The sequence below is a fragment of the Leucoraja erinacea genome, chromosome 45 (assembly GCF_028641065.1).
Source record: "Leucoraja erinacea ecotype New England chromosome 45, Leri_hhj_1, whole genome shotgun sequence".
Taxonomy (NCBI): Eukaryota; Metazoa; Chordata; class Chondrichthyes; order Rajiformes; family Rajidae; genus Leucoraja; species Leucoraja erinaceus.
Genome location: NC_073421.1, coordinates 1,015,063 through 1,026,564, shown reverse-complemented (window position 1 = coordinate 1,026,564; position 11,502 = coordinate 1,015,063). Strand labels below are relative to the sequence as shown.

General features: G+C 50.9%; 1 protein-coding gene across 1 annotated transcript in view; it reads left to right on the top strand.

Moving 5' to 3' along the window:
• Window positions 1–11,502, top strand: part of capn5a (calpain 5a) — a 76,029-nt gene that overhangs the window by 55,063 nt on the left and 9,464 nt on the right. The window contains 5 exon segments of the mRNA XM_055664798.1: window positions 4,235–4,427; window positions 8,154–8,347; window positions 9,392–9,469; window positions 10,162–10,312; window positions 10,314–10,358. Of these exon segments, the coding sequence (XP_055520773.1) occupies window positions 4,235–4,427; window positions 8,154–8,347; window positions 9,392–9,469; window positions 10,162–10,312; window positions 10,314–10,358 (661 nt within the window).

Below are 11,502 nucleotides of genomic sequence, written 5' to 3'. Positions count from 1 at the left end.
GAGCTAGATGGGGCTCTTGAAGATAGCGGAGTCAGGGGATCTCTGCTTTAGAAATATCCCTTGACTTGGCCTCCACACCCTTCTGTGGCAAAGAATTCCACAGATTCACCATAATCTGACTAAAGAAATTCCTTCTCATCTCCTTCCTAAAGGAACGTCCTTGAATTCTGAGGCTGTGTGACCTCTGTTCTACTTGTATGGTTGAGTTTTTTGTGGGGTTTTCAGTGTATTGTTAATTTTTTTAGAGATACAGCGTGGAGACGGGTTTTTTGGCCCACCGGGTCTGCGCCAAACTGCTCCACACTAGGGACAATTTTTTTGCAGAACCTAATTAACCAATAAACTGGCATGTCTTTGGAATGTGGGAGGAAACTGGAGCACCCGGAGAAATGTTACGCAGCCACGGGGAGAACGTACAAACTCCATACGGACAGCACCCGTAGTCGGGGTCAAACCTGGTTCTCTGGTGCAGAAAGGCAGCAACTCTACCGCTGTGCCACCATGCTGCCCCCTAAGTGGGCTTCACAGAACCTACAGCACGAAGCGGGCCCTTCGGCCCAACTTGCCCATGCCGACCAACATGCCCCATCTACACTGTGGTCCCACTTGCCTGCATTTGGCCCATAGCCCTCTTAAATCTTTCCTATCCAGAAATCCTCTCCAATTTTTATGTACCCTTTTTGTAACTTGGCCATCAGACCGGATTTTCTACTCTGTTGCTGCAAGTTTAGTTTAGAGATACAGCGTGGAAACAGGCCATTCGGCCCACCGAGACCGTGCCGACCCGCAATCCCCGCACACTAACACCATCCTACACACACTAGGGGGCAGTTTACCACATATACCAAACCAATCAACCTGCAAACCTGTACGTCTTTGGAGTGTGGGAGGAAACCGAAGATCTCGGAGAAAATTCACGCAGGTCACGGGGAGAACGTACAAACTCCATACAGACGGCACCCGTAGTTGGGATCGAACCCGGGTCTCTGGCGCTGCATTTTGCTGCAAGGCAGCAACTCTACCGCTGTGCCACCGTGCTGAGCGAAATAAGGGCTTGTCCAGGATTTGAACCCAGGACCTCTCGCACCCTAAGCAAGAATCATACCCCTAGACCAACGAGCCAACAAGTTCAACATAACTTGCCCACTTTTCATTCCAACCCATTGTAAATAAATCTCAGTGTATGGTTTATTGTGGGCTTTCCTGCACTGTTCGGCAACCTGCAATGACTGATGTATTTCCTGTCCGACCCACGTAAATAATTCTTCCTATCAAAACATATTTACTTTTTTCATAAAAAATAGGTGCAGCTGCAGAATCCATTGTCACAGGCGGCTGTGGAGGCTGTCGTCCGAGATTGGCAGATTCTTGATTAGTACGGGTGTCAGGGGCTATGGGGCGAAGGCAGGAGAATGGGTGTGAGAGGGAGAGATAGATCAGCCATGATTGAATGGCAGAATAGACTCGATGGGCCGAATGGCCTAATTAAATATAAATATAAAATAGGTGCAGGAGTAGGCCATTGAGCCCTTCGAGCCAGCACCGCCATTCAATATGATCATGGATGATCATCTAAAATCAGTACCCATGTTCACCTCCTTTCTAAAAGAGCACCCTTTAAGTGTGAGGCTGTGACCTCCACTACTAGACTCTCCCACCAGTGGAAACATCCTTTCCACACCCTCTCTCTCTATGGTCAGGCCAGTTCTGGTCATCCTGTTACAGGAAGGACGTTGTTAAGATGGAAAGAGTGCAGAGAAGATTTACAAGGATGCTGCCAGGACATGAGGGCCTGAGCCACAGGCAGAGGTTGGGCAGGCTAGGACTTTATTCCCTTCTCTTGCTTTGAATTGAATTGAATACGTTCATTGGCCAAGTATTCACATACAAGGAATTTGCCTTGGTGCTCCGCCCGCAAGTGACAACATGACATACAGTGACAGTTACGAATGATACATAAAACATTAAACATTAAACATTAATCTTGCAGCTGCATTGAGTCATACAACACTGAATCTGGCCCTTCAGCCCATCTTGCCCATTCAACGAAATGCCCCATTTATACTAGTCCCACCTGCCCACTTGAAACATAGAAACATAGAAAATATGTACAGGAGTAGGCCATTCTGCCCTTCGAGCCAGCACTGCCATTCGATATGATTATGGCTGATCATCCACAATCAGTAACCCGTGCCTGCCTTCTCCCAATATTCCGTTGGCCCTCAGAACTATATCTAACTCTCTCTTAGATTCCTCCAGTGAATTGGTCTCCACTGCCTTCTGTGGCAGAGAATTCCACAGATTCACAACTCTCTGGGTCATAAACTGTCTTAAACTTCAGCTCCCGGTTCTGTTAATTTGTTCATGTCCTTCTGTGTTGATAGTTCCCCTCTACTTAGTGTGGAGATCCCATCCACCCCTCCCTCCATGCCCCCCCAACCCTGGTGCTGTCCATAGCTCTAGAATTGGGGTCTCCAAAAGATAGGTGGAAAAAAACTGGGTCAAAGAGGAGAAATTGTCAAAGATCTCAACAGGAGGCATGGATGTGGAGAGGATGTTTCCACTAGTGGGAGAGTTCCCAGCCTCAGAATAAAAGGATGTACCTTTAGAAAGGAGATGAGGAGGAATTTCTTTCTGTGAATCTGTAGGATTCATTGGCACTGAAGGCTGTGGAGCCGATCATTGGGTATTTTTACTGATTGACTGATTCTTGATTAGTGCGGGTGTCAGGGGTTATGGGGAGAAGGCAGGGGAATGGGGTTAGGAGGGAGAGATAGATCAGCCATGATTGAATGGCAGAGTAGACTTGATGGGCCGAATGGCCTAATTCTGCTCCTAGAATTCATGAGGAAAGAAGGGCTGAGAGTTTAGGACAGGGCTTCCAAGCAGAGGGGCCTCCGTTATCATGTTTCTGACTGATCCTTCCATACGTTGGTAGACAAAAAAATGCTGGAGAAACTCAGCGGGTGAGGCAGCATCTAGGGAGAAAAGGAATACACAACGTTTCGGGTTGAGACCCTTCTTCAGACTGGTGTTGGTGGGGGGGGGGGAAGGAAGAAGCAGAGACAGTAAGCTTTGTGGGACAGCTGGGAATGGGCAGGGAAAGGAGGGAGAAAGCAAGGACTACCTGAAATTAAGCTGTGTCATAAGCTCGGGTACTGCCCGATTCACGTCTACCCCATTGCGGACATTGTCACCGGCACTGTTACTCTACAACGCTGAGGTTTAAAGTAGAACATAATCTTTCAACTTATTCAGGCAGGGGCGGCACGGTGGCGCAGCGGTAGAGTTGGGGCTAATCAGTACCCCGTTCCTGCCTTCTCCCCACATCCCCTGACTCCGCTATCTTTAAGAGCCCTGTCTAACTCTCTCTTGAAAGCATCTAGAGAACCGGCCTCCACCACCCTCTGAGGCAGAGAATTCCACAGACTCACAAATCTCTGTGTGAAGAAGTGTTTCCTTGTCTCCGTTCTAAATGACTTACCCCTTATTCTTAAACTGTGGCCCCTGGTTCTGGACTCCCCCAACATCGGGAACATGTTTCCTGCCTCTAGCGTGTACAAACCCTTAATAATCTTATATGTTTCAATGAGATACCCTCTCATCCTTCTAAACTCCAGACTGTACAAGCCCAGCTGCTCCATTCTCTCAGCATATGAAGGAGAGATCGATCGAATGGACTAATTCTACCTCTATGACTTATGAAAGTGTACTGATAAAATGTGGGGCCCACAATGGTCCATTGTTGGTTGTGGGGTGGGTGATAAGGAGTGGTACAGACAGAGGAAGCGGACGAAACTAAACTAGTACTCCAGACAGCTAGGGTGGTGGGGAGGGATGTGTTGTGATATGGCAAGGACTACTTTGTTTGCCCGCCTAGCAACATATATATGTGGGAATGAGGTAATGTGGGCAGGGCACTCTGTGAAATAAACAGAGCTTTGATTTATGCTCAGCTTCCAACCCCTACATACGTGTACGTGTGGTCATTCCACAGTCATAACAATGGTGGAACAGATACTGGGTCACCAAGTACAAGATGGTGGCCGCGGTGGGAGAGGGGATGCTTCAACTCTTGAAGTTAGAGATATCTACATGTGTACTGCTGAGGCGAAAGCTGGCCAAGCGAAATATAAGGTGCTGTCCCTCCAATTGGCCAGGCTCTCGGGCTATCGATGCAAGGCTGAGGCTTTGGGCTGGTGGACTCTAAACCCTTTGGCCTTCCTCCTTGCAGACTGGCCGGCTGCTACGAGTCGCTGGACGGAGGCAACACGGCCGATGCGCTGGTGGACTTTACCGGCGGCGTGTCCGAGCCCGTCGACCTGACCATAGGCAACCTAGCCACGGTGGAGGAGCAGAGACTACAGCTCTTTGACAAACTCTTCAAGGTCCACAGCCGGGAGGGGCTGATCAGCTGCTCGATCAGGGTGAGTGCCCGGCCGACCCACGACCCACGACCCCCCCCCGACCCTCGAACCCTGAACCCCCCCCCCCGACCCCACGACCCTCAACCCCAACCCCGACACGACCTCGACCCCTGACCCCGAACCTCGAACCTCGACCCCCCCGCGACCCTCGACCCCCAACCCCGACTCGACCCCACGACCTCGACCCCTGACCCCGAACCTCGAAGCCCGACCCTGCCCTCGAACCCCACGACCCGACCCTCGACCCCCGACTCCACGACTCTGCAGAGATGATCGTGAACAGAACTAGTTTAAGAAGGAACTGCAGATGCGGGAAGAATCGAAGATAGACAAAAATGCTGGAGAAACTCAGCGGGTGAGGCAGCATCTATGGAGCGAAGGAATAGGTGGCGTTTCGGGTCGAGAACCTTCTTCAGAGGTAGAATGAGCATTTTTCCACCACTGAGCCTGTATTCACTGGAGTTTAGAAGAATGTGGGGGAACCTCATTTGAGGGAGATTTAGCTCCTGGGGCTAAAGGAATCGAGGGATATGGGGAAAAAGCAGGAACGGGGTACAGATTTTGGATGATCAACCATGATCATATTGAATGGCAGTGCTGGCTTGAAGGGCCGAATGGCCTACTCCTGCACCTATTTTTCTATGTTTCGATGGTCTGTCTGTGTTTTCTATGAAACACACAGAATAGTGAAAGGCCTAGAGTGTGGATGTGGAGAGGATGTTTCCACTAGTGGGAGAGTCTAGAACCAGAGGGCACAGCCTTAGGAATTAAAAGACATTCTTCTCGGAAGGAGATGAGAAGGAATTGCTTCAGTCAGAGGGTGGTGAATCTGGGGATTTCTTTGCCACAGATGGCTGAAGAGGCCAAGGCAATAGATATTGTCTATTGAGAGTAGAGAGTTAAGGGGCTGTCCCACTGTACGAGGTAATTCAAGAGTTCTCCCAGAGTTTCCCCTGATTCGAACTCAGAGATTTACGGTAATGGCCGCTCGTAGGTACTCGGGGCTCTCGTGGACATTTTCCAACATGTTGAAAAATCTTCACGAGTCTTCCCGAGCTTACCGCGTTTCCCTAGTACCGGCCGTTAGCGTTACGAGCCACTAAGAGACGTCCCCGAGCTCCGACGTACCCGCTACGTTCATTCTACATACTTACCACACGTTTGATTATTTTTAAAACTTGGGAGAGCTCTTGAATGAACTCGTTCAGTGGGACAGGGCCCTTAAGATAGATTCTTGATTAGTACGAGTGTCAGAAGTTCTGGGAAGAAGTCGGGAGAATGGGATTAGGAGGGAGAGATAGATCAGCCATGATTGAATTGCGGAATAGACTTGATGGGCTGAATGGCCTAATTCTGCTCCCATCACTGATAACCTGCACGTCTTTGGAGTGTGGGAGGAAACCGAAGATCTCGGAGAAAACCCACGCAGGTCACGGGGAGAACGTGCAAACTCCGTACAGACAGCGCCCGTAGTCGGGATCGAACCCGGATCTCTAAACTAAACTAAGATATCACACTGCAGGTAGAGGGACATGTAAGAAGGAACTGCAAATGCTGGTTAGCACAAAGTGCTGGAGTAACTCAGCGGGTCAGGCAGCAGCTCTGGAGAAAAGGGAGGGGTGAGGTTTCGGGTTGGGACCCTCCTTGGGACTGAGAGTGGGGGTAGTGGCACACTGGAGGTAATGGCTGGGGAAAATTGGTGTCACTACATAGTCATAGAGTGACACAGTGTGGAAACAGGCCCTTCGGCCCAACTTGCCCACACCGGCCAACAATGTCCCAGCTACACTAGTCCCACCTGCCCACGTTTGGCCCATATCACTCCAAACCTGTCCTATCCATGTACCTGTCTAACTGTTTCTTAAACGTTGAGATAGTCCCAGCCTCAACTACCTCCTCTGGCATCTTGTTCCATACACCCACCACCCTTTGTGTGAAAAAGTTACCCCTCAGATTCCTATTAAATCTTTTCCCCTTCACCTTAAACCCGTGTCCTCTGGTCCTCGATTCCCCTACTCTGGGTAAAAGACTCTGTGCATCTGCCCGATCTATTCCTCTCATGATTTTGTATACCTCTATAAGATCTCCCCTCATCCCCCTGCGCTCCATGGAATAGAGACCCGGCCTACTCAACCTCTCCCTGTAGCTCACACCCTCGAGTCCTGGCAACATCCTCGTAAATCTTCTCTGTGCCCTTTCCAGCTTGACAACCTGCCTCAATAACCCCCTCTGGCAGCTTGTTCCATATATCCATTGAAACAGCTTCCCACAGGTTCCTATTCAATCTCTCCCCTCCCACCATAAACCTATTTCCCGTAGTGCTTGATTCTTCAATCAGAGGTCCTTCTGCAGTTGTACAGAGCCCCAGTGAGACCACACCTGGAGTATTGTGTGCAGTTTTGGTCCCCTAATTTGAGGAAGGACATTCTTGACATTGAGGGAATGCAGCATAGGTTCACCAGGTTCCCAGGATGGCGGGACTGTCATATGCTGAGAGAATGGAGCGGCTGGGCTTGTACACTCTGGAGTTTAGAAGGATGAGAGGGGTTCTTATTGAAACAAATAAGATTATTAAGGGTTTGGACACGCTAGAGGTAGGAAATATGTTCCCGATGTTGGGGGAATCCAGAACCAGGGGCCACAGTTTAAGAATAAGGGGTAAGCCATTTAGAACGGAGACGAGGAAACACATTTTCTCACAGAGAGTTGTGAGTCTGTGGAATTCTCTGCCTCAGAGGACGGTGGAGGTCAGTTCTCTGGATACTTTCAAGAGAGAGCTAGATAGAGTTCTTAAAGATAGCGGAGTCAGGGGATATGGGGAGAAGGCAGGAACGGGGTACTGATTGGGGATGATCAGCCATGATCACATTGAATGGCGGTGCTGGCTCGAAGGGCCGAATGGCCCCCTCCTGCACCTATTGTCTATTGATAAAATAAACTGTGAATTTACCCTGGCCCCCACGTGATTTCATACACCTCTAACATAAGGTTATGTCTCAACCTCCTGCACTCCCAGGAATAGAGTCCCAGCCGGCTCAACCTCTCACTGTAGCTCAGACCTTCTAGTCCTGGCAACATTCTTGTAAATAGAAACATGGACAATAGGTGCAGGAGGAGGCCATTCGGCCCTTCGAGCCAGCACCGCCATTCATGGTGATCATGGCTGATCATCCACAATCAATAACCCGTGCCTACCTTCTCCCCATATCCCTTGACTCCACTAGCCCCTGGAGCTCTATCTAACTCTCTTTTAAATCCATCCAGTGACTTGGCCTCCACTGCCCTCTGTGGCAGGGAATTCCACAAATTCACAACTCTCTGGGTGTTATTCAATGTTAGAACGTGGAGCAGCGGTGGAGTTGTTGCCTTACAGCGCTTGCAGCGCCGGAGACCCGGGTTCCATCCTGACTACGGGCGCTGTCTGTACGGAATTTGCACGTTCTCCCCGTGACCTGCGTGGGTTTTCTACGAGATCTTCGATTCCCTCCCACACTCCAAAGACGTACAGGTTTGTAGGTTAATTGGCTTGGTGTATGTGTAAATTGTCCCTAGTGTGTGTAGGATAGTGTTAGTGTGCGGGGGTCGCTGGTCGTTGCGGACCCGGTGGGCAGAAGGGCCTGTTTCCGCAGCGCCAGAGTCCCGGGTTCAATCCCGACTACGGGCGCTGTCTGTTTCCGCGCTGTATCTCTAAACTAAAAAAAGCCTCTTCTCTGCACAAAACTGCAGGTTGCTTCGGCTGCCGAGATGGAGATCCGCTTAAACAGCGGCTTGGTGAAGGGTCACGCCTACGCGGTGACGGACGTGCGCAAGGTGCGCCTTGGACACGGACTCCTCGCCTACTTCAAGGCCGACAAACTCTTCATGATCAGAATGAGGAACCCGTGGGGTCAGAAGGAATGGACCGGCCCCTGGAGCGACAGGCAAGTGCGGCAACGAATGAAATGAATGAAAGATCCTTTATTGTCACATGTGACAAGTCACGTTGATAGGAGCAGAATTAGGCCATTCGGCCCATCGTCTACTCTGCCTTTCAATCCTGGCTGATCTATCTCTCCCTCATAACTCCCATTCTCCTGCCTTCTCTCCATAACCCCTGACACCTGCACTAATCAAGAATCTGTCTATCTGCTGACTTCACTGACTTGGCCTCCCCACCCGTCTGTGTGGCAAAGAATTCCACAGATTCACCACCCTCCGACTAAAGATATTCCTCCTCATCTCCTTCCTAAAAGAACGTCCTTTAATTCTGAAGCTGCGATCTCTAATCATAGATTCTCCCCCTAGTGGGAACATTCTCTCCACATCCACTCTATCCGAGCCTTTCACTATTCTGTGTGTTTCAATAGACAATAGGTGCAGCAGTAGGCCATTCAGCCCAGCACGGCCATTCACTGTGGTCATGGCTGATCATCCACAATCAGTACCCCCCCTTCAATGAACCCCCCCATTCTTCTGAACTCCAGTGAGTACCGACCCAGTGCCAACAAACGCTCATGATAGGTTAACCAAGATTCAAGTGAGTTTATTGTCATGTGTACCTGTATAGGACAATGAAATTCTTGCTTTGCTTCAGCACACAGAACATAGTAGGCATTGACTACAGAACAGATCAGTGTGTCCATATACCATTATATAAATATATACACACATGAATAAATAAACTGGTACAGTGCAAATAGCAGACAGTGGTTATTCATAATCAGGGTTTTGTCCGAGCCAGGTTTAATAGCCTGATGGCTGTGGGGAAGCAGCTATTCCTGAACCTGGATGTTGCAGTCTTCAGGCTCCTGTACCTTGTACCTGAAGGTAGCAGGGAGATGAGTGTGTGGCCAGGATGGTGTGGGTCTTTGATGATACTGCCAGCCTTTTTGAGGCAGCGACAAACCTACGCACTCCTGGGGTTATTCTCGTAAACGGATTGAGCCAGAGGGTCGAGTGAGACAGGATGAACCTTGTCGTTGCAGCTCGGAGGAATGGAAGCAAGTCAGCAAAGGCGAGCGGGAATCGATGGGGATGACGGTGCGGGATGACGGGGAGTTCTGGTGAGTGTCCGTCCATGTCCTCTGCACCCACTTCCATACTTCCACGAGTCCCTTGGCTTTGCCCGACTCCTTGGTGTTTTCCGCCGAGCCGTGATGGTCAGGGTCGCCAACGTTCCCACTCCCAAATAAGGGACAAGAGGTCAAAGTACGGGGACAAATTCCCCACGGCAATTCGTTGACCGACTGGGCCGTGTCTGGGTGAATGATGAGTTGGCCCCGGGTGCTGGACTGTACACAAAGCCCAGCCGGCGGGCCAGCTGAGGAGTTTTGGCCCGGGCCGCGCAAAGTCCGGCGCCCCGTCCAACTCGTGAACCGATGATCGGCCGTGAGAAGGAGGGGTGGTGGCGGTGTCGGCGGTAAGCGAAGGTCCGAAGGTCGGACAGCTGGCCGGGCTGCCGACCGACCGACGGGGCCACGGGCGAGGCGCTGCTGCTGCTGCTGCTGCTGCACTCCATGGGCTGCACTACGTCGGGACGGGTGAGGCGGGGGCCGGACGCGGCGCTCCGACCCGACAGTCCCCTCGACCCGAGTAGTAGCGGTCAAATACGGGACAAGGGCGGTCCCGTACGGGACAAACCAATTTAGCCCAATATACGGGATGTCCCGGCTAATACGGGACCGTTGGCAACGCTCGTGGTGATCCTTGTGTCCGGTTGCAATGAGTCTCTGACGGGCGTTGGATTGGGTTTCAGGATGTCCTTCGACGACTTCTGCAAGAACTTCACGGACCTGGTGGTGTGCCGTGTCATGAACACCTCCTTCTTCAGCTTCCACAAGACGTGGGAGGAGGCCAGGGTGAAGGGGGCGTGGGTCCGGCACGAAGACCCGCTCCAAAACCGGGGCTGGCGGCTGCATCAACAACCGCGACACCTTCCTACAGAACCCCCAGGTAACGCGGTCAAACTGCCCAATGGCCGAAACCGTCTCGCTCTCTCCCCCCCCCACCCCCCCACCACGCCCCCCACTCTTTGTCTCTGCGTCACGATACGATAGAACTAGAACAGAATTGTTAATTCAAAGTCAGGCAGAAGAATTCAGTTCAAAATAGAAAGTATAAGAGTTAATCTTACTAGGAGCAAACCTTATTGGACAGACATGCTGTACAGTTAATATGGGGGCTGTGACCCGCAGAGTAATGGTCACAATATCCTGTGATGATACTTCCACAAAAGAAGGGTGGTCACGGTGGCACAGCAGTAGAGTTGCTGCCTTACAGCCAATGCAGCGCCGGAGACCCGGGTTCAATCCCGACTACGGGTGCTGTCTGTACAGAGTTTGCACGTTCTCCCAGCGACCTGTGTGGATTTTCCCCGAGATCTTCGGATTCCTCCCACACTCCTGTCCAGAACCAGGGGCCACACAGTTTAAGAATAAGGGGGAAGCCATTTAGAGCAGAGACGAGGAAACACTTTTTCTCACAGAGAGTTGTGAGTCTGTGGAATTCTCTGCCTCAGAGGGCGGTGGAGGCCGGTTTCTCTGGATACTTTCAAGAGAGAGCTAGATAGGGCTCTTAAAGATAGCGGAGTCAGGGGATATGGGGAGAAGGCAGGAACGGGGTACTGATTGGGGATGATCAGCCATGATCACATTGAATGGCGGTGCTGGCTCGAAGGGCCGAATGGCCTCCTCCTGCACCTGTTGTCTATTGTCTATTGAACTCTATCCCCTGTTTGGAGAAACTGGAAGGCGAGTCTACGCTTGGTCTCATCGATGTGAATCGGGCAACATTGACAACAACAAACGCAGTAGATCAGGGGAGGATGGTGAAACGCTGGGGGCCACAGCGATGTATAAAATCATGAGAGGAATAGATCGTTCTGTTAGGAAGATGAGGAGGAATTTCTTTAGTCAGAGGGCGGTGAGTCTGTGGAATTCATTGCCACAGACGGCTGTGGAGGCCAAGTCAGTGGGTATTTTTAAGGAGATATTTTTATAGATAGATTCTGAGCCCGAGGAAGGTGCCTCGATCGGAAACGTCACCCACTCCTCCTCCCAGAGATGCTGCCTGTCCCGCTGAGTTACTCCAGCTTTTT